This window comes from Hippopotamus amphibius, chromosome 1 (genome assembly GCF_030028045.1).
Source record: "Hippopotamus amphibius kiboko isolate mHipAmp2 chromosome 1, mHipAmp2.hap2, whole genome shotgun sequence".
Lineage (NCBI taxonomy): Eukaryota > Metazoa > Chordata > Mammalia > Artiodactyla > Hippopotamidae > Hippopotamus > Hippopotamus amphibius.
Window position 1 is genome coordinate 25,990,724 of NC_080186.1, and position 23,218 is coordinate 26,013,941.

General features: G+C 53.8%; 1 protein-coding gene across 4 annotated transcripts in view; it reads right to left on the reverse strand.

Annotated features, from left to right (window-relative positions):
- Window positions 1-291: 291 nt before the first annotated feature.
- The window catches only part of TRIM62 (tripartite motif containing 62), a 31,272-nt gene continuing 8,345 nt past the window's right edge, over window positions 292-23,218 (reverse strand). For all 4 annotated transcript variants that reach the window (XM_057708430.1, XM_057708443.1, XM_057708437.1 and 1 more), the window contains 4 exons: window positions 17,355-17,450; window positions 12,602-12,858; window positions 11,641-11,756; window positions 292-2,585 (listed from right to left, as the gene is read on the reverse strand). In XM_057708430.1, the coding sequence (XP_057564413.1) occupies window positions 2,035-2,585; window positions 11,641-11,756; window positions 12,602-12,858; window positions 17,355-17,450 (1,020 nt within the window). In that variant the 3' untranslated portion in view covers window positions 292-2,034. The remainder of the gene's footprint in view (window positions 2,586-11,640; window positions 11,757-12,601; window positions 12,859-17,354; window positions 17,451-23,218) is intronic.

Below are 23,218 nucleotides of genomic sequence, written 5' to 3' on the forward strand. Positions count from 1 at the left end.
CGCCCTCCTCCAGACAAAGACAGACAGTCTTCCCTGGCTGGTATGTTGTGACGTGAGTGCCCTGGACTCATTCGATTCTAAACTCACTTCCAGTGTGGGACATGGGACTGTAGGCAAGTCATGTACTCTCTATGAACCTCATTTATTCCCCTCTGTAAAACGGGCATAATACTATCTACCCGGTAGTGTTGCTTTGTGGTTTAGCCATGCTGATGTATGTACACTGCCTGGGCCAGGATACATGGGCCACTGTATGTGTCAAAATGAATGGAACTGACCACGCACAGCCTGTAACTTTAATTTAATAGAAATTCATCATAACTCACAAAATGGGCAACACAAAATAAAAATACTGCTGGGGGTGCCCCAGATTCTGGTAGCTGAATGGGTGGGGTGAGACTGAGGATTCCTCCTGCCCAAGGGAGGCCCCAGTGGGCAGCACATGTGAGGTGGGAGCCCCACAACTTCAGCTAGTCTGGCTCCTTTGAGATGGGTGTGGTCAGAGACCCCAAATTCAGAATCTAGGCTCCAGGACTAGAAAGAAAAGCCAAGGCCTGGGAGACATTTCAGCTTGGTCCTGCAGGCCCGCTCCCATGCTCCTGTCCTGGGCACGGACAAAGCCATGGAGCAGGACACCTAGAGGCTCTGCTGCTTCAAAGCTAAGGCCTAGAGGTGGATTCCAACGGCAAAAATTGTAGGTGGGCTTGTTCAACATCCATTCTAACTGTCTTCTACTGTGCCTTTTTGTATAGATGAGGCCAGAAAGAAGAAAAGTACATTTCCCAGACTCCCTTGCAGCCAAGGTTCTGGATCGGATTTAAATTTCCCCAAACAGAATCCCTTGCAGAGCTGTGGATCTGGAAACTGAATTGAACGGTGGGGAGGCAGGCCTCAGGACATCCGCTGACGGGCATGGACAGTAGCAGAGGCAGCACAGTTCTGCAGCCAGCGGTTTCTCGATGCCGTGGCTTCCTGCAGACGGGAGCCGCGTTCTTGGTCACAGCAGACATGATGCATTTGGCGGCTGGGAGCTGTGTCTGGAAACGCAGCAGTCTGCTCCTTCAGCCCTTCCAATGATTTTACAAAGCCTCTAGGGACCTGGTCATAAATCCTTGTCTAATTTAAAAAGCTAGCGCAGCTCTTGTTTTCTGCAACAGTATCCCAACTGAGACAGACGCCAAGACTGATGAGGGGTTCAGCCCACACGCACCCCAGTGCTCAGGGCCTGGCTCAAATAACGGCTCCCCGAAGCCTTGCTGCACCCTAGCCTGGTCACAGAGGCCTGGCTGGACCCTTGTTTGGAGCTGAGGGAACCTCTACCGTCCAGTGATGCTTGTCCTACGTGAGCCTCGAGGTGTGTCCTCATCCAGCCTTAAGACCTCGGGGCAGGGAGGTGGTGGCACAGTAACTGTAACATGTGGGCTCAACTACTGGGTACCGTCCACAGGCTACAACATCATTTCTACCCGCAGATAAGTGGGAATATCAGGAAGCATGAAGCTCTTGGTATAGGGATGGAAGGGGAAGGTGATTCTCAGGCATCTCTGGGACTAGCTACCGCCTGTGTCCACCATGGGCTGGGATCAAGGATAAAACGGCCCATCACCAGCTTGATCAGAGGCAAGTCTTGGGCCTGGGAGTGTAAGAGGGTTCTGTGTCTCTTTCAGGCTGCAAACTGCTGGCAACACTCTGACCTATCCTGAGGTCAGGGCATGTGAGCAGGTGGGAGACATAAAGATGCAGTCCCCTGCCCCTGAGATGAGGGTTGGGCAGGGGCTGCCCTGAGGAGAAGCCATCTCACATCCCTGGACCAAAGCTGCATCCCCACCAAGGTCAGAGCTACAGAACATCAATGCTGGAAGAGAGTTGTGCAATCATGGAACACAACCTCCGTTTTACAGGCAGGAAAACGAGGGTAAACAACTGGCCTGAGATCTCAAGGTGGCCCGGCTGGGCTGGAGTCCAGGCCCCCAGTCTCTGGGGCAGGGCTGTCACTGGTGGCCACGCTCAGGCCTGCGGACTCCCTCCACAGCACTAGATGCGCACGGTGTTGATCCTCAGCGGCTGCACATTCTTGCCGTTGGCGTGGCTCTGGCCGGGGCTGAAGTACGAGCAGAGCTTGCCGGGGAACTTCTCGCGGAAGGTGTAGAGCCAAGACATGTCATCGGCGTTGTAGAAGATGAGCAGGCCTTGGTCGTAGTCCAGGAAGACGCCCACCTTGTCGAGCCTGTCGCGGACGTTGAGCCGCGTCCAGGGCTCGGTGCAGGCGCTATACTGGTTGCCGTCGTGCATGACGATGCAGTAGAAGCCGCGGCTGGGCTGGATCTGGATGCTGCCCTTGCGGCTCGCGGCCTCGTGCGCCAGCCCAATCACCCACTGCGTCTTCTCCGCCACCACCACCTCCCAGTAGTGGACGCCGCCACTGAAGGCCTCGGAGCCCAGCACCGACACCTCCACGTCGAAGCGCTTCGGCGAGTCCTGCAGTGGCTGTGGGTGCAGGTTGCCATATGCCACGATGGTGCAGTCATCGGACAGGATCAGGCGCTGGTGGGCGGTGCCGGGGTCCAGGGTCAGGGCGGCCGGCACTGCCGGGGATAGAGGAGGAAGAGAAGATGATTGGAGAGAAGGCTGTGGACCCACTCTGTGGTGCCTCCCGGAGGCAGGGTTCTGGCTGGCCCCCAGGAGGCTGTGTGATGCTGAATACAAGCCTGCCCTCTCTGGGCCTCTGCTTCCTCCTCTGTAAAATGGAAGGGTGACAGCCAAGGTCCTTTCCGATTTAAACCTGGCTGCAGGAGACAGGAGCTACGGCTGTTTGTTCACTGATGCTGTCCCGGGGCAAGGCAGACAGTGAGCACTCCGTGAAAATGTGTTGAATAAACCTGAATGAGGTTCAAAACTGGGTAATTTCAGAGCTGGGGGGGAGCTTAAAGATTATTCAGGTGCTGGATAATCACTACATGGGGTTCTTTGGAAATGTGCGGGGGTGTTTGGGTTGTCTCAATAGGAGGGATCCAGGGATGCTAAATGCCCTGTATGAAATGCACGGGGGGGGGGGTCCCATGCCCCCCACCAATGAGTTTCAGATGCTCCACCAGATATTCATGTCAATGAGAAATCTTTACAATGACCTGAAACTACAGCTTAACTCCCTTTTACATTTAAACATGAAATAATTTTGTGTACAATTTTAATATATAATGAATGTTTTCAAATGCAATTACCATGTAAACTGGGGGAAGACTGAATTTGTTTTGTCCGGAACGTCACTGAGAATTGTTCGCTTTTTTGGTAAATACATCTCTAAGAAGAACACCATTGATCAATATAACCTACCTATTTAAGACTGCATTTCAAGCAGAATGGTGTTTTACTAATGGTGGGAGCACCCGACTTGTTCATAATAAACAAGTTTTCTAGCATGGTTGTGAGTGAGCTTCTACACGTTGACATATTATAAATAATTTCCTTCTATTTTTCCTTTATATCATAGTCAGAGTGTATACACATATACATATATGTGTAAGTATATATATATGTGTATATTTGAAATTGTGAAAAAGTCATACTATCTTTAAGACATTACAAATTATTTGTTATGAAAAGTAGATGATGGGTCTGAAAAAGTTGAAAACCACTGATTCTAGGCCAACTCTCCCATTTGACAGATGGGGAAACTGAGACTCAGAGAGGAGACGTGACTAGTCTCAGGTCACCAGGCAAACACTGGCAGAGCCAGGACTCATCAAGACCATGTGCAGTTTAGCTCCAGCCCTCTCTTCCTGCCCACCTCTCACTCACCACTCCCCACCCCACTCATGCCCAAAGCCTTCGTCCAGACTGTTCCCTCCACCGCCTCATCTCTGCTTGTTGTAATCACACCCCACAAGGCTCAGTTCCAGGCCCCAAACTCAGGGAAGCCCTCCTGGTTGCCCAGCAGGTATGCTCACTCCTTCCTCTGAAATCCCTTAACTTTGTTTGTGTCCCTCTCCTGATATGTGGGGTAGTCTTCTGTGCCCATATCTTACCCCCATGTACCCCAGGAGGGCAAGAACTGTGTACTCTCCACCTAGGCTCTCCCTGGTGTGCCCAGTGCCCAGCACAGGGCTTGGCATGTGGAAGGTTTCCAGCAAGGCTCACCAAATTAAACTGAACCCGCCTGTGTTGGTCTTTGGGCAGGTAGCACGGGCTGGGGCACGTGGCTCTGGGCTGGCCACACTGGCTCAGCAGGTCTGGCTCTCAACGTGTCACGAGCTCTTGTCAAGGACTCTGTTTACTCTTGCCTCCCTGAGGGAGCTGATGCCCAGCCAGAAGGAGGAACCTAGAACTGGCTCTCGTTAGCCTGCATGAGCATTTCCACGGCAGAGCAAGACAGAGGGGAGAAAAGGAGAAGGGATCCTGCCACCAGTTCCTTGGAGCTAAGGAAGGACGCCTCCCTCTGGCCCTCTGGTGGAGCGGGGGCATGGTTACACTTGACGGGGCACCCCTCCTACCTGAGCTGCCTCTGCTGGCTGCGTAGACGCAGGGACGTAAAATGCCACAATGATGGCAATGGTCTCTAACGGAGTGACAGCCAGTCCCTGAACTGTTCTCCTGTTCTCAGGCCACTAACAAAGCTGACCATTGACTTACAGCAAGCCCTTCCCATGAGCTCTGTCAGGAATACATTTAGTCTTGAGTTTTACACTTTTCTTTCCTGTTCTTAGAAGTCAGAGGGCTATATGGAAACAATGAGCCCTGTGAATAGAGGGGTCAATGGAATCACAGTTCTCTATCCAGGGACACAGAGGCCATGAGAAGGAGGACACTGAGTCACTGGATGAACGTCTCACCCTGTCATCTGGTCCCAGTGCAGCCCGTCAGACCAGAAGGCTCCCGCCACGTGGAATGTGGGCGTTCCCACAGTGGGGTCAAGAGGCAGGAGGTGGAGGGGATGTAGGCCTTCTGTGCGGGAGGGAGCGCCGGAGAGAAGAGTCTAATCAGACACACATGGGGCCGCTCCTACCAGCTGTGGAATGTGGGTCATACTCGGGCGTCTGTGGCAGAGGGGCAAGAGGGAGAGAGCTGGCACACGGCCAAGGTGTGGGCAGCGGCAGCGGTGGGTGCCCCCTGGCAAACTGGGCCTTATGTCTCGGGTGCTCAGGATGATGTGCGGAGACCAGCGACAGGCAGGAACCAAGGCTCAGGGAAGAAGGGCCAGGGGAAGACTAGCACGCAGGCAGGAGGGCTCAGCCCCACACTCTTAGGCCTAAGGAGGTCAGTGTGGGCCTTTCCAGGGCCGCTGACGAGTGGGCAGGGCACTCCAGCAGGCAGGCAAGGGGCCTGCTGTGGTTCTGAGACTGGGCCTGTAGGACAGAGGAAGTCCGCACTGTAGCGGGGACTAACGTCTCCCGCAGACCCACAGGCGCGAAGCCCAGGGTGCTTGCTGGAGACAGGACCCGCCCCTCAGTGGGTGTGCCTGGGGGCAGGGTCTGCCGTTCATTGGTCATTTCTGGCAATAGAGGCGGGCCTAGAGGAGCGGGACCCGATCCACAGAGGGCAGGGCCCAACAGCCCACAGGGTGAGGCTAAGGGCAGGGCCTGGTATTCTTCTTAGGCAGAGGGTGTGGCCTGATTCTTAGGAGGCTTTTACACCCCAAAGGGTGGGCTGAGGTCCATCTCCTCATAAACAGGGCCCCTGTCTTTGGGCCTCCTTCCTGTCCTCCCTGAGGCTGGGGCTGTCAGGAGAAACACCCTCTAGACCAGAGAAGTACCCAGCTGGGGACATGGAAATACCTTCCCCCCCTCTGAGAAGTCAGTCCCTGTGCAGGGACTGGCAATCCCTCCACCGAGCCTTTATTCTCAGGAGAGGTGACAGACTTGCCCAACAGACACAAAACAAATCCCGTCCCCTGGGGTTCACACTTTTACAGGTCAGAGCTCTTTTCCTAGGTCCTGGGACACTTTTTATAAAAACAGAAAGCAGCCGCTGCGGCAGCTTGTCTGGTCTCCAGGTGTGTTCTCCGTCCATCTAAACCTCTCTGAGACCTCAAGGTCAAAAGGCATCCAACAAGGAGCATAGACTGCACCGGGCCCAGGAACTGTCTCCTGGCCACCATCAACCACATACCGCAGTGGCTCAAGCGGCAGAAAAAACCCCCAAGTCCAGCACCATCACTCCACAGCCCGTGGCTCGTACCTCTTTGTTCTCAAGGTCAGTGGCTTTGAGGCCTGGCAGGGCAGGAAACACCATCAGCTCTTTCTTCTGGCCAGGACTTTAAAAAGTCTGGTCCCTCAGGCCCTCAGCTGCACAGTGCAGGCATTCGAAAAACATTTTCACACCCTCTAGCTCATGGGACCAGTACAGCAGCGCCAGGAGCACACATTACGATACCCATTTTTCAGAAGAGGAAACTGAGGCTCCAAGGAGATTTCTCTGAGTCAAGTGGCTTGTTCAAGTTGCCACTTGGGGCGGAAGCAGAGCTTGAGCTAAGGTCTCTTCACACTGTGGCCTTTCCTGTATGTGGCCCCAGAAAGCCTGTTCAGCAAGACTGAGGAGCCATCCAATGATTCACGATGATCACAAGAAGCAGGTGTCAAGCACTTACTAAGTTCCGGGATTATTATCGCAAATAAATAATCTTATTTAATTCTCCTACCTACCCTGGGAGATAAATCATACCTTCCCCATCCCTGCTTTACAGATGAGGAAACAGGCTCAGAGAAGGCAGAGATTCGCCCTGGGTCACACAGCTAAGCAGTGAACATGCTGGAACCCAAAATGACTGCATTCAGATAAGCAGGAGGAGGAGACAGCAGCCCCGAGAGGGAGGTGGCGGGAGCTAAGGAAGCAGTGTCTGGTGTCCTCTGGACAGTGGCCACCTGGCCTGGGTGGGGAGGAGGTTTGTGCCTGGGAGCTGGGGCAATCAGGCCAGGCAGTTGGAGGAGGGTTTCCAGTGTCAGCTGAGAGGTGGGGCAGGGGTGTGGGTGGAGGTGGAGAGTGGAGGTTCCAGAGCAGGGGAGTGACAGGTGCTAGATGGAGTTCTCAGGTGACCCAATAGGAAGTCTGAGCTGGAAGGGGGGCAGGCAGGAAGCTGCTAGGATCCAGGGCCAGGTCCCTGGGGGCGCCTGCCCCTCCCAACTGGACAAAAAGAGCCTTGGTTTCAGCAGAGGAGCCAGAGTGACTTCTCAGGCCCTACAGACAAAGGAAGGGGCCCGGCTAACCAGGTCACTGTGCTCTGAACCCCCAGGGGCCACTGTCCTTGGCAGGATGTTCAGGGCACACACTACAGCATCCTCAGCCCCTCTTCTACAGGCAGCTTTCTCTGGGCCAGTGGTTCTTAACTGGGGTGGATTTGCCTCACAGGGACATTGGGCAATGTCTGGAGACATATTCAGTTGTTACAGCTGGGGCCGGGGTAGCCATCTAGTTGGGTCGAGATCAGGGATGCTGTTAAACATCCTACCGTGCACAGGACAGCCCTCAAGACAAAGAACCATCCAGCCGCAAATGTCATAGTGCTGAGACTGAGAAACCCTGCCCTGGGGCAACCAGCAAAGTCTCACATCCTTTTGTTCACTTGAGAGGAAGTCGAAAAGGGAACACTAGCATCCCTGTAATATAGAGGAGGAAATTGAGGCTCAGAGGGAGGAAGTGATTTGTCCAGGGATGTGCAGCAAGTTCCTTCATTCAACAAATAATTTTTGAACACCTACTTAATGCCAGGTACTATTCTAGTAACAGAACTGAGAGCAGGACTCATTCGTTTCTTTATTCATTCATCCACAATCATTTACAGTGCTGGCTGCTGCGAGTGTATAGTGATGAATCAGACTCAGCCCCTGATCCCTCAGAGTTCACAGTCTAGTGAGAGAGACAGCCACACAGACATTAACCAAACAGTGTGGGACTTCCCTGGTGGCACAGTAGTTAAGAATCTGCCCGCCAATGTAGGGGACACGGGTTCAACCCCTGGTCTGGGAAGATCCCACATGCTGCAGAGCAACTAAGCACGAGAGCCACAACTACTGAGCCCGCGTGCCGCAACTACTGAAGCCCGAGTGCCTAGAGGCTGTGCTCTGCATCGGAAGAAGCCACCGGCACTGAGAAGCCTGCACACTGCAACAAAAAGCAGCCCCCGCTCACCACAACCAGAGAAAGCCCATGTGCAGCAACGAACAGCCAATAAATAAATAAATAAATTTATTGAAAAAACAAAACAGTGAGAGCAGGAAAGCTCAGGGCTACCTGGAGAAATCCAGGAAGGCTTCCCAGAGGAGGTGTTTATAAACTAAGATGTGGAGGAGAGTAGGAGTTAGTCATCAAAGATTGAGTTTTGTGTTGAGGGTTCCAGGCAAAGGGAACAGCATGTGCAGAAGTGTGGAGGAGCGGGAATATGGCTTGTATAAGATCTGAAGATGGTTCAGTGTGGCTGAGTGTGATACAGAGGGGAGAGTGAGAGAATGACAAGGCCCAGATCTCATAGGGCCTTGACTGTCAGGCCGAGGTGCCTGGACTGCCTCTCTGAGCTCAGAGTGGCAGGGGTGGGGCAGGTAGGAGCTGAGATAAGCAGAGCTCCTGAGACCACCTGCCCGAGGGGCTTCCCTGGGTCAGGGGAGGGACAGGATCTGTGGACGGGCTCGCTTCGTGCCTCCTGCAGTTTTGCTGCTCCACCCACGTGTGGCCCTCACCCTGCTGGGTCCCAGTGTGGAGGTGTCTCCAAGCCTGGGAGCACACAGGGCCCCCCAGCCCCAGGCTGATAGCCAAGAGTCCCCACCCAGCCTGCTGGAAAGTGGGCCCTTCCCCCAACTACCGCCCCCTTTGTCCATGAGGGCACAGGTCCAGATTTAAGAGTACTCGGAGGTGCCCCTTCACTTTTGTGAAATTGGTCATGATGTATCCATCAAATGAGGCCTTTGGTCACCTAGAGGGAGCCCCCGAAGCCCTCAGGTTTTAGCGCTCAGTTCAAACGCCACCTGTTCAGTGTTCCCCAGGCCCCTCCCTTGCCCCATCCAGAGCCTCCTGTTGCCCCTCTGAGCTCCCACGGCTCCATGGAAGTCCCTCGTCGTGGCCCTTGTCCCACTGGACTGTCAGGGTCTGTGGTCCCATCTGTCTCCCCGATCCCTGAAAGTGCCTTGAAGGACTCTGAATGTTTGTAGAGTGAAAGAATGAATCCAGACAGGTGGAAAGAGCTCTGACCGCTGTGTGACTTTGGAAAATCAACGAGCCTCTCTGAGCCCCAGTCTCCCCAGCAGCCTTCCTGGGTTGGTACGAGGCCAGAGAATGCCTAGTTAGCTTAGCAGGTAAGGGCCCAGGCTCTGGGGTCTGACAGATCTGGGTTTAAATCCTGGCTGCACGTTTACAGATTGTATCCATGTCAAGATCTTAACAGCTCTGTGCCTCAGTTTTCTCATCTAAAAAACTGATAATAACAGTGTCTACCTCGTAGGGAGAAGCCCCCTCTACATCCTTATGTCACCTCTAAAGGACGCTGTGCCTGACTCAGGAACACAGAAGGTTCCCTGCTGCCAACAGGTCCAACTCTGATGCCCTCGTGGTTGTGTCTATCTCAGGAAAGTGTTGCTCTCCCAGTCCCAGGGTCTACTAACTCTACTAGAAACCCATTTCAGACTTTCTCCTCCCCCGGCATCCTCCCATGACCTCCTCTAGCCCATGCTCATCTCAGCAGAAGACCTCGCTTCCTACTTCAGTGGGAAAGGTGAAGCTATCAGAAGAGAATTCCCACAAGCTCCCACCACTGCCCCCTCTGCTTCGGTGCCCATTTAGTCACCTTCTCCAGGTTCCCAGCAGAGGCAGTGGGGGGTCCCACTCCCGGTGGTCACTCCCGCAACACTCTCTCCTTCATCCTCAGTTCTGCCTTCTTCTACTGGATCTTTTCCATGCCCTCCCCCTCCCCCCACCCCCATACCCCACCCCTGGAGATGCTGTCCTTTCTTCTATCTTAAACAAACAGCCGTCACCACGTTCTCTCTCCTTCCCTTAAATAAAGCTCTTTGAAAGCACTGTCTCCATTTCCTCCCTCATTCGCTCTTGGATGGCCTCCAGTCAGGCTTTTGCCTCTATCGCTCCACCACAGCAACCCTTGTCAAGGTCATGAAGACCCGAGAACAGTCAGTTCTGATCCTCCCGCACTTGGCACAGCAGCCTTGCTACCACTAGCCATTCTCTCCTCCTTGAAACACGTTCTCCTCTTGGCTTCCAGGACGGACCCAGGTTTTCCTCCTATTCTCTGGTTGTTCACCCTCAGTCTCCTTGGCTGGGTCCCCCTCCTGTCCTTGACTTCTAGGACTGTCCCAGGGCTCCAAGTGTTAGAGTGGCCCTCTCTCTTTTCCCTCCACCCTCACGTCCTAGGTGATCTCATCCCGGCTCATCCAATACCGTCCACATGCTGATGAGGCCAGCCCTGACCTCCCTCCTGTACTGCAGACGTGTCTCTCCCACTGCCTTCTCCACGTCTGCACTGAGACTTCTAATCGGCATCGCAAACCTCAGGTGCTTACAACTCCATCCTCCTAGTTGCCTCAGCCGATCCTGTTGTAGTTTTCCTCTCTCACACCTGAGATGCAATCTATTAGCAAATCCTGTTGGCTCTCTGTTCAAAATAGATCCTAAATCTGATCACTTCTCACCACCTGCACTGTCAGCACCTTGCTCCAAGCCACCCTCATCTCTCACTTGGATTATTGCAGCAGTCTCCTAAACTCCACCCTTTACCCCCTGCAGTCTATTCTCAACTCAGCACCCAGACGGATACTTTAAAAAGTTAAGCCAGCTCATGTCACTTCGCTGCTCCAAACCCTCCAGTGGCTCCCACCTCACTCAGCATAAAATGTGAAGTTTTCACATGGGCCTCCAGGCCCTCATGGTCTGGCTACTGCTACCTGCCTGACCTCCTCACCTCCACTCTCCCTCTCACTCGTTCCACTCCAGCCACACTAGTCTCCTTACTGTCCGTTGAACACACCAGGCTTGCTCCTGTCTCAGGGCCTTTGCACTTGCTATTCCCACTGCCAGGAACACTCTTCCCTGGATACCTACATGGCTCACTCTTCTCCTTCTCCCTTCAGGTCTTTACTCTAATGCCTCCTTCTCAGGAAGGTCTGCTAACTGGATCCCCTGCTAAGCTCAATCCGACCTCAACATCCCTTAGCCCCCTCCTTATCTTTTAGCATTATCTAAAAACTGTGTATTTTACTTATGTAATTTTGTTTTCTTTCTCTCTCACACCCTAGGATGTAAGGTGCACAAGAGTAGGGATTTTTTCCTGCTTTGCTCACTGCTGTATCTCCAGTACCTAGAATAGTGCCTGGTGTGAGGTAGGTACTTGATATATCCTGTATTCATAGGGTGAATGAGTGAACTGCCCAGGGCCTCAGTCTCTTCATCTGTAGAATGGGTACACTAGTAGAATCTACCTCCTGGGGTTGTATGAAGATTCCCTGGGCTGAGGCATTGTGCCAGCGCCCAGCACAGGCCCTGGAACATACTGAGTGCTCAGCAAGGCACTCTTCTCATCCCTCTGTCCTGCCCCCCGTGCCGTGTGCAGAGCAGGGGGTGGGCTGGGCTGTGCCCCATCTAGCTCCGACCCATGAACATCCTTGCCTCTTCCTGGGCCCTACTGGTGAGTGGCAGGAAGGGCCTTACCTGGGTGGATGTCCTGGAACAGGGACTTCCAGATGGTGTACTGCAGGGGGCCTGTGTATTTGGAGGTTGGGAAGTCTTCATAGGTCAGATTGGTCTCATGGATTTTCCCTTTGAGCCTGGAAGTACAGCAAGAAAGCAGTCCTCATTGGGGGCTGGATTCCTGTCCCAGAACCTCAGGGCAGCTGGCATAGGGTAAGGTCATGAGTGGGAAGTCTGCCGGATCCAGACTCAAGTCTGCCTGCCTGTGCCACTTCCCATTTCTCTAGCTATTACTCTCAGTTTTCTCATCTTTAAAATGGGTACTATGATAACGCCTGCCTCCTAGGCTTGTGAGGATTAGATTTCACGGCGTAATGCATGTAAAATGCCGCGCACAGTGCTTGGCTCACCGTCAACACTGAAGCCATGGTATCAGCTATCAGTATCGGTCCTTAACAAACCAATGATTAAGTGTTACTCTTACTAAAGGCGGCTATGGGACCAGAGAGACCTGGGCTTGAATCCTGGCTCCCCCACATGTCAGATGAAGGGCCTTGGCCAATCGCCCTAGCTTCTCTGTGCCTCAGTTTCTACATGTGTAAGATGGGAATGACAGTGGCAGCTACCTCTAAGAGGCTAGCAGGGTTCTAATAATATCAATATTATTACCTGTTATATATAATATCAATGTTATTATCCATAATATAATAGAGAACATAAGATATATATTTGTAATATAATATAAATCACATAACACAATTAATATCCGATATATGATTATAAATATTATACGTAAAATAATATGAATACATCAAGCCTTTAGCGCATGCTCTGGCGCACAGCAGATGTCCTGTGTACTTGCTGGAGATTTGAACGAATGAATTCTCTGCTGACCACGCCCTCTGCTTCCATTCCCATCACCCCACAGGGGCCGGGGAGGGGATACCCATCTGGAGAAGACCCCCAGCAGGCAGGCACTTACCGCTCAGACAGCGAGGCCACCCCGGCCAGGAAGGTGTGCCGGTCGGTTTCGGCCAGCCGCTCCTGCAGGATCTGGGCCCCCTCCTGCACCTTGCGCAGCTGCTGGCTGTAGCGCTGGACTTTCTGCTCGATGTCGGTCAGCGTGCGGGCCGTGTCTGCCTCCAGCTCCTCCAGCATGGCCTTCTGCCGTTCCCGCAGCAGCCGGTGCAGCCGCTCGAAGGCCTCCCCGATGGTGGTCCGCAGGCTTTTGGTGGACGACTGTAGAGACAGTCATCGGGGCTTAGTCAGGGAGAGCGGATGGCGTGATCCCTGGGTGGGAGCAGGAAACTGAGGGTCTCGGCACGCAGAGAGGAAAGGGCGGGAAAGGCACACTCGGTGGGGGGATGGCAAAATCAGGACGGCAGGACAGAACTGGCATGGCCAGGGACAGCAAATAATTAGTCTCTGTTAAGAGACTAATGAAATGGTCCAGGTGAGACAATGCGGTTTGAACTAGAGGAGCAACAGATGGACACGGCTTGAAAGACATTTAGGGGAGCCTCTTCGGGCCTGGTGACCAACTGGCTGGCTCTAGCGGTACAGAAGAGACAGGTGCAAGGATGATGTCCAGATTTCTGGCTTGGGGGTGGGAGGGGTGGGGAAGCTGGCAGGAGACGTGAGGGGCAGGGAGAAGATGCTGGTTTCAGTCCGGGAGACAGTGAAATTTTTATTTTTAAAAAAATCACTCATGCGGCCCAGACAAAGATGACACAGAGATCACAGATGTCAGAGAGCTTTATAAGTGGCAACACGCAGGGCGAAGCTGGGTGGTCATGCGCCCTGTCCTGCTACCCTGAGACCCTCTGGCCAGGGAACAAGAGCTGGGGGGTTAAAGCCATCATCACAGGAGACAAGCATGGACTTGTGTGGTTCTCTCTGCCAAGGGTACTGCCAGACCCAGGAGGGGCTTGAGTGGTTAAGGGCACAGCTTCGGTGCCCAGCGGCTCTGGGTCTCCAGCTGTGGCAACCGCAGTTGCCTGACATCTCTGAACCTTAGTTTTCGCGTCTGGGAAAAGGGTAACACAATGACATCGCAGGGCTCTGGGAAATGAGGTAACATCCACAAAGTGCATGGTGTTGTTTGAGGTGCAGACCCAGAGCCTGGTTATTAAAACACCGGAACAGGCACATCGCAGACGTCTTTGTGGAGAGATGGCTTCTGAGCTGGGGCCCGAAGGATGGGCAGGATGTCAGTCGGGGGTGAGGGGAACGGGGCCGAGGGGACGGCATGCGGCAGGCTGATGGCACAGGGGACAGAAGTGCTGCCGCAGCGTGGGGGGCCTGCCTCCGCAATTTGACTTTGTGGGATTCTGGCTGGGGGTTCACGGAGTCAGAGACCCTGCTGTGTGCAGTGCCCAGGGCTCTGTGGGAGGCTCCACAAAGGCTCAATTAGGGCCCGTTCCCTCCCCGTCGTGGCTGCTGGGCGGCAGGAAGAGCTGCTGGCAGTGGGCCAGCCTCCCTACGCATGCCCACCCAGTGCGCGCCGCCAGCAGACAAAGGGGGTGGCGGAGAGGCTGGGGATGAAGGGCCAGGCTGCCTGTGGCCTCCCGGAGCCCCCTCACCCAGGGAGGGCCGAGGCTGCTGCAGCAGCAAGTCACAATGGGGAGGATGGGGCCTGCCCTCCCCGCACCATCTGCCGCTGACCTCCAAAGAACCCCAGATCTCATGGCCACCCCTTCTGGCTCCTCCTCAACCCAGTCTGCAGCAGTCTGGCCCGAGGGCCACCCTCTACTAATCGAAAATTCTGGTTTGCCTCCCACCTCCGTGGCTGCTCCCCCCCCCCCCCGCCCCCCGCCACCCCTGTTCCTGAGGACGTGTCCAGGCTGGCTCCTTTTGTTCACACCCCACACACCCTCCCACTGCTTTGAGGATGGCTTCCAGGTCCATTTCGAAGGTCTTACATGTCTCCTGAGCGCCACCTGCCTCCTCCACACGTGCCCCTGGGTCCCACCAGCTCACTGGTTCCACGTGTCAACTTCACATATTTGCCAACAAATGTGCCGCCAGAGTGATCCTTCTAATGTGCGAACTGGGTCACAGCCGATCTTGTTTTTTAGGAACACTTCTTGGCTCCTTGATGACTAGTATAGCGCTAAATTCCTTAGCCTGGTATTCGAAGTCCTTGATCTGACCCCAGTTTACCTTTCTAGTGCTGCTGCATTGCAATTCCACAGGCCTAGAGTGGGCCCTTCCCCCAACAAATGCTTAAGTCAACTGGCAAACTCCTACTCATCCTGCAAGACCCAGAACAAAAGCCACCTTCTCTGTGATACCTTCCCTAACTTTTCCAGGCAATTAAATAGTTAAATGTTCCCACAGCATTTTGTAAATATTCTGAAAATACTGCCCCACATTTTATGTGGCTCCCTGGTTAGTGGATGAACCCCTCCTGGATAGGAATGACATCTTCCGTAGGCCTGCATCCCCTGTGCTCATCCAGAGCCTGGCACAGGCTGATGGTCAGGACCTGCTTGAGAGGTGAAGGAGGGAAGGGTCTTGCCCAAGATTGCTCTGCAGAGGAGGGTACAGACTCCATCTTCTTTCTCGAGGGCCCAGCGTCCCCAGGACAAGAGGAGAAAAAGAGGCTGGGAGAGGGCAGCTCAGAAGTGAAACTTCAGAGTGACAGCCACCCCAGGAGCCCGAAATATGTCCCTGATGGCTTCTCCAGGCCTCCCCGGCTTGCAGCTCACAAAGCCAGAGATCTCACTGAGGACATCCCAGCATGAGGCTGGACTATGCACTAGTCTCAGAGAGAATTGGACAGTGAGCTCTCAATTCGTTACTTATTAGCTGTGGGGCCTCAGGCCTGTCCCCCAACCTCCCTGTGCCTCAGTTTCCTTGCGGATAAAATGGAAACAACAACCATTCCTACCGCGAAAGGCGTATTTTTTTCCCCCACTGATTTGTTCCACCACTATTTATTGTGTGCTAGACACTGTAGGTTCCGGGGAATCCTGCAGCCATGGAGGTGACATTCCGTGTGGTTCGGCAAGACAATGAACGGGGAACACAATTCCCAGCACAGAGAAATGTTCAGCTAAACTGGTGTGTCCCATTTACTCTAGTTTTTTCTAGGACAGAGCCAGCCCCACCCCACCCCCAATCCCTTCAGTGCCACAACTGAGAAAGCAGCCCCCTCTCTGACCCACCACATCCCTGGGAACACACTGGGGGTTGGAGGAGCTGGGCCCATTTCAGAAAAACACCCTGCCAAGAATGCGTCCCTCGGTCAGGGCCGACCAAGGAAAACATTGGGCCCGGGGAGGGAGATCAGACGGGCCCCCAGGCCGGGCCATTGGAGGGGCAGGCGCCGCAGGAAAGCCAAGTCAGGCACCAGGTGAAATACGACCTCCAAAGCATCCACAGGCATTTCTTGTATAAACACCCGAGTCCAGACAGGAAGCGGGGCTGGGGGAGCTGGAGGGCATGGTGGCCCCACAGGACCCCCCAGAGGTAGACAGATGGACAGGAAGGCAGGGGAGGAAGAGGTCAGTGGAGAAAAACAATAGGGGGTGGAAAGAAGAACAGAACGGTGGGGAGGAGAAACGGACCATAATATTCCCCTCCCATCCAGACAGAGGCTTCCATTTGCTTCTCTTCACCTGAGAGGTGCGGGACCCCCAGGCAGGTGGGGAAACGGAGGCTGTGAGAAGCAAAGAGGCCAGAGTCCTGTGACTGTTTCTCATCTGTTGCCCACTGAGGGTCCTGCCCAGAGGCAATCCAGAATGTTCCCTGAAGAAATGTTTGTCGTGACCTCCCTGAGACCTCACTGTGGGTTGGTGGCCAAGCTGGGGCACAGGTCTGGATCTCCAATGGCCTCTCCAGGCCCCAGGGTGACCCCTGGAGGCCCTGAGCATTCCTAAGGCTCTGCTCTAGCTGCTGCTGGCAGCAGCACCCCTGCAAATGCAGTGGAGCCCCACCGAAATCCCCCAAGAGCTCAGCAGCCAGGCCTGGGCTTCCAGTGCTTGGTTCCGGAAGGACAGCAGAAATCAGGGCAAGCCCTGCCCAGTTAGAGAGATATCTGTGGGGGACGTGGAGAGCACCCCTTGGAAGTGTGCTAGGATCCAGAACGTCACGGCTGGGAGGAGCCTGGCAGGGTCCCTACTGCACAGATGGGAAGACTAGGGGCCCGGAGAAGCATGCAGTTTACCCAAAGTCGCACAGCGTGGTAGTGGCTGGATCAGAACCCAAGGCCTTCCTCTGCCATCAAGGAAGGGGCTTTTCTTTTCAAACCATTGTGGCCAGAGCCTACAGGGTTTGACCCTACTTTTCAGAGTCTGTAGCTCCACAGTCTGAATGTAAGATGGGAGCGGATACCAGGGCTGAGCCACAAGTCACCAGGAGGGCTTCGAAGGAATATTCTCAGGGTTGGCTCCTTGGGTGATGGGTGTGTTTAAATAACGGGACAGAGAAGAAGAGACTAGGTACATTCTTCCAGCCCCACAGGGCGCCAGGGTTTTCCAGAGGGTCTCTGGTCCCACCTTATCTTTCACCCAAAGCAGGAAGGGAGAAAGGATCCCACTCGCCCTCAGTCATCTTGGAGGGGGACCCTGCCCAATTTACCTTCAGGGACGCCCCACCCGATGCCCAACACCTAGAGTTTGGACCCCCTCCCCCCTCCAAGTCCCCGTCCCTCAACTTCCCAACTGGCCCTGCCCCCACGAAGCCCCGCCCCACCTCAGCCAGCCCCGCCCCCACATGCAGGCCGGACTCACCTTGGTTTCCGCCAGCTGTCGCTTGAGCAGCTGCAGTGCCTCTGTGTGCTCCCGCTCACTGTCCTGAAGGGCCTGAAGCTGCTCCTTCAGCTCCCTCTGGAATACAGGCAAGATCGGGATGGGGGCTCCGGCCAGACGTGGTCCCCATGTTCCGTGGTGATGCAGAGCCCAGACCTGACCACTGAGGGCACTGGAAGCTATCCTGGCCCCGACCCTCTCCTCCCCCAGCACTCTCCTCCCGTCACAGTTTAACAACCACCAAGCTCCCTAGAGTCTGTCTCCTAAGTATCTCCAGAGCCTGTTTCCATCTTTCATTTGGAGTTTTGCAACAGCCTCCTCTCTGGCCATCTTAAGAGCTTCTGGTCTCCCTATTTCCAATCCACCTCCACATAATTTCTGACCCACCCTGATTTGCTGGCCAAGACTCCTTGCTTAGAATCCTCTGGCAGGAACCAAGGCTGTCCCACTGTCCAGGGCTACGGCTGACTGCCAGCATCCTCTGAGCACTTCCAGTAGGCTAGGCACCGCTCTCAGGCCTCGGCTTGTCATTTAATCCTCTCAATAACCCCGAGGTAGGTACTATTATTAGCCCCCCTTTCCGATGGAGAAACTGATACAGAGAGGTCGAGAAACTGGCCCCAAAGCATACAGCTAAGCATGTAAGGGTAGTGCCAGAATTGGAACTCAGGAAGTCTGGTTCTGGAGACCATGATCGTGATACCAGGTGACCCGTTTTCTATAGTGATGACACCCATGCTGAACAACAACAAAAATCCATGGGAGACAACACGTCAAAATTATAAATAAGGACAGGATCGGTGTTACTCGTTTTTCCTTTGCATCTGGTTCCAATACGGCTCAGCATGACACTGCTGGTCATCTTGTCTTTATTTAAAAATTTGATATTTTGTTCACCATAGGGTTTTTGGCATTAATTTTGATTTTCAAAAACTGCATTACGTATTATCTTGATTACTGAGTTTTTGGGTGCCTGCTTCAATTTTGCACCTGAAGCACGTGCCTCAGTCCCCTTGCCCTAGTCCCACCGCTGTCTCCAGCACTCCCATCCAGCCAAAGCGGTCTTCCTGTTTCTCACTCTGGGCTTGTTTCAGTCTTATGACTTTGCACTTGGTGCTTCCTCTGCCTGGTGCATTTCACTCTCAGATTTTCTCCCCATGATTCCATTGTAGCATTAATGTATCAACTCAGATGTCCCTGCCTCCTAGAGAGGTCTTGCCTGACCAGCCCATGGCAAGCAGCTTCCCTTCCACCCTCCACCACATCCTGTTTCGTGGTCTCCCTGGCACCTCCTGCTGTCCATGATATTGCTTATTTATTTGACAGCGTGTTTACTGTTCATCTCCTCTATTGGAATGTGAGTTTTATGAGGGCAAGAACCTTGTCTGGCTTGTTCACTGTTCTATCCCCAGTGCTTAGAATAGTGCTCAGCACACAGTACGGCCTCAATAGTATTTGTCAAATGAATGAATGGGGTATGGAGGCCGGTGGCCCCCAGTACTTCTGGACTTTTAGCCCAGAGTGAGAAACTGTGTCACAGTTAGTTGTTCTCCTAGCCGTCCTTCACCCATCCCCATGCAGGGCAGGCCCTCCCTACCATTTTCTTTCTATATCCCCTGCACCTATCAATGGCCTGGCACTGAGATGGGGCTCAAGGAAGTTTGCTTTGGGAGTGAATTTCCATGGAAACAGTCTGAGCAGGGCCCAGGCTCCCCAGTCAGCCTGAGCTGTGAGGGATGCCAGGGAGCTGACCTCCCTGTTCACACTCACCTCCTGCCAACTCATCTCGTCAGAGCAGGGAGGGCCCTCAGAAAACATCTAGTCCAACTAATTTTACAGACTAGAGAGCAACATGAGAAAATGGTTATGATGACACGCTAAGGGAAGAATGTAGAAAACAAAATGATCTGTGCTTACTATCCCTTATTCACTCAACAAATAGTTATTGGGCGATTATGATGTACCAGGCACTGCTGAGGCACTGGAGATACAGGAGAGAACCAGATAGACACAGTCCCTACTGATGGGGATCTTCCAGTCTAGTGGGGAAGACAGATAATAAACAAGGAAAGTAATGAACGAATCAGATAGTCACCCCTTATGGTCTATGCTCTAGGGAAAATAAAGCCACATGGGATGGGTGGTGAATTTAGGTGGGGTGTCAGGGAAGGCGTCTCTGTAGAGATCACACCTGAGATGACAGCTGAAGGATGAAGAGGAGCCAGCCTTGAAAATATAAGTTAGATAGAAAAATTGGAATAGCTGGTTTTATGGGAGTAGAGAGCTTGCACAGACATGATGACTGGAACTGTGGTAGCCACCTCAGGCAACCAGAAAGATGGATGTGACAAGCTGAAACCAGAGAAACAGAAGGAAGATGCAGCCTGGGTCCCCGATGGGGTAGCCACACCATCACTGTGCTCAGTGATGTGCTAGGAAGCTTGCCCTCTGGAAAAAAGAAAAAGAGCCCCAATTTAGAGTGTGGGCCAATTTCCGTGATGTAAAGGCTCCCCCCAAAGCTGATTTGAAGCTCTCCGTGTGAGGTCACTGGATGCAGAGCTGGGGAGAGGTTTGCACAATCAGTTCTCAGGAACTGGGGCAAGCTGGCTCTGGCACACCACTGCCTGGGGTCCTTTCCTATAGACCTGTTTTATGTGGGAGAGAAATACACCTCCATCTCATTTCAGCTCCTTTGGGCAGCTCTCTATTACTAACAGCTGGAAGTTATTCCTAACAGATTCATGTGCATCTGAACCACTAGAACAGACGGATTGCGTTCACCTAAAGAGTGCAGAATGACGGCTCCTCCCTGACGGCCTGGGGTCTGTCCAGCTTGGGACACAGTCTGCTTGAGATGCAGATTTTGAGGAGATGAACCAAATGCTACAATCCTTCCCCTTGGTGGTCCTCATAGACCCAGCCACCCAGGCGGCTCTTCAGATTCTCTGAGAAAACTGCCCCAGAGGCTGCGTTCCTCACATCACTCAGGGCACCCCAGGGACATGGTCAAATTCCTCTCTGCTTTCAGGGCCAGGGAGCAACGGGATCCCAGGCGCAATGGAACACGCACACATCCATTCTGCAAACATGTGCTGAGTGAGGCCTCCTTGGGCCCCATGTGCTGCTGTGTCAGTGACAGGGAGGGGGATGGGGACGAGTCCTAACCCATGATGCCTCAGGAGGTGTGCAGATGGGCCGGGGGGAACAGAGACACAGACATTCACATCACAGTGGGTGCTGGAATAGTGGTGTGGGAACCCCAAAACTGTCCCTCCTCCATGTTCCCCATCTCAGCGAAGGGCACCCCCCACTCCCACTTCTGCCGTCCAAGCCAGAAATCCGGGGGTCGCCCTTGACAGGGCCCACTCCCCCGTCCAATCAGTCATCAAGCCTGCCCTGAAATTTGTTCTCTCCTCTCTACACCCATTGCCCCCGTTCAGTTTTTATCACCTCTTTTCCGGACCGTGGCCCCAGGCTCTACCATGGCCCACAGAGCAGCTGGGGTGATCATTCTACAGGCCAGATGTGTCCCCGCCTCTCTTCCCCAGGCCACTCTGCAGAATTTCCATATTGTCTGGGGAAAAGGGCACCAAGCCTGAGCATGGCATTCAAGGCCCTTCACTACTGGCCCCAAATTTCTTCTCCAGCCTTTTTTTTTTCATCCAGACCCAGACCGTCCAATACAATAGCCACTAGCCACAAGTGGTTATTTAAACTCAAATGAGATAAAATTGAAATTCAGTTCCTTGGTTGTACTGGTTGCACCGGGTTGCGCATTTCGAGTGCTCAATGGGCACAGGTGACCAGTGGCTATGCTATCAGACGGCACAGATGCAGGACACTTCCGTTATCCCAGAAAGCTCTACTGGACAGGCTGCTCTAGATGCACTAAGCAACTTGCAATGCGCTCCGCCCGGCCTTCGCACATGCTGTTCCCTCTGTCTGGAACGCTCACGCACGTGGTTTTCTCCACTTGTTAGGCCCATGCTCGTCTCAGAAGACCTAGATCAGACGTCACCTCTGCTGAGAATCCATACCCCAAACCCCACTCTGTCTGCACACCATCCTCTGCATGCTGAGCCTTCCCTCACACTCTTTGGCACACACTGCATTTTACCTGCAAGGTGACCTGTCGGTCTTCCCCATGAGATACAGGCTCTTAGGCCAGGGACTGTGTCTGATAGATTTTCACACTCTCAGTACTCAGGACAGGGCCAGGCACAGACTTTGCAGAAGGAATCTGCCCAGGGAAGAGGCTGGGCTGGGTCAGAGCTCACCTCTGAAAGGGTAGGAGGAGATCCCAGGCAGGCAGCTCCCCTCAGGTGTGTTACGGAGCCTAAGGGAAGAGCCAACTTAGGAAAAACAAAACCTAGCACCCACAGAGCAGGACTAGGAGGCAGCCTGCACTTTGTTACCCACCCAGCCTTCCCTCCTCCCAGGCCTGGGACCAGACCTGATCCCCTGGGTTAGGAGACTGGCTTTGCCACCCACTAGCTGTGTGACCTTGGACAGGTACCCTAACCTCTCTGTGCCCCAGTCCCTCGTCTTTGAAACGGGGATAACAATACCTCCTAGGGTTGGGAGGGTGAAATGAGAGAACAGTAGGAAGTGTTTAGCCTCACAGTGGAGAGCCTGGCATGCAGCAGGTGCTCGGGAGACAGAACAGCCACCATGTCCCACATGAGGCTCCTGGGTCACTTCTCCACGTCCCCAGTGTTCACTGTGTCCAGGCCCCTTGTTTCCTTTTCAGATGGCCTGAGCAGGAAGGAGGCCCAGGGACCATCTGGTCCAACCGTCTGGATTTCTAGAACAGGAAACTGAGGTCCAAGAAAAATGACTGAGTGCCCCATGGCCACACAGCTTGACAGACAACCAACTGGAAACTTTCGTCCCAGCAGAGGTCAGACAGGAAACAGGAAGCTGGTGATAACTCCTAAGCGATAGAGCTAACTGTGAGGAAGAACCCTGGCCAAGCCGGAGGCTCAGAACCAGGTCGGGAGGTGGTGTGGTTTGGGTCTGAATTTCACAGGCATCAGGTCACTTAATTCTCACAACAACCCCATGAGGTTAATGCCTATATCACCTCAGTCTCACAGAGGGGGAAACGGAGGCTCAGAGAGGGCAGGCAGCTTGCCTAAGGTCACATAGCTCGTACAAGTCAGAAGTGGGGATCTGAGTGACTCCAAACTCCATGCTGGAAACCGCTCGGCCTCTTTGCCTCCCGCTCAGTTCAGTATAGCAATCATGTCTGGGCCCCCACGGTCAGGCTGTGTGCCAGCCACTCTGGCGGGGCGGGGCTATATATACTGTCTTTGCCCTTAAGAGTTTGCAGTTAGTAGGGGAGGCAGAAATGCAGAGAGGTAGACTGCAAGGGAGACCAGGAGAAATGTGGAAGGAGCAGCTAGGAACCCGGCTGTGTCCGTGACACTCTCCCTCCCACCTCAGTTTCCACATCTGTGAAGTGCAGCTAATGACGGCTCTGTGGCTGCTGTGAGGGCGAGGTTACTGGATACAGCACCGGACGGGAGGCCCAGGAAATGCACAGTCCCTTGTCATGGTCAACGTGATAATCACGACTGTGTGTGAAACAGGGACTCAGAACTGTGGGAGCTTCTTGGAGAGAGTTTATTTCTGACGGCAGGATCAGGGAAGATGGATGGATGGGCAGGGTCCCTTCAAGTCTCCAGGGTGGGGCCAGAGCATGGAGTGGGGTAGAGAGAACTGGTCAGACAGGGGCACACCTGGCGGGTGCAGGAAGTGGGGGGCAGTTGGGGATGGCCGCAGCCAGGCATGTGGGTAAGTCACAAGCTGGAAAGGCCAGTGCGGCTAGCTGGGGGTGGGGTGGA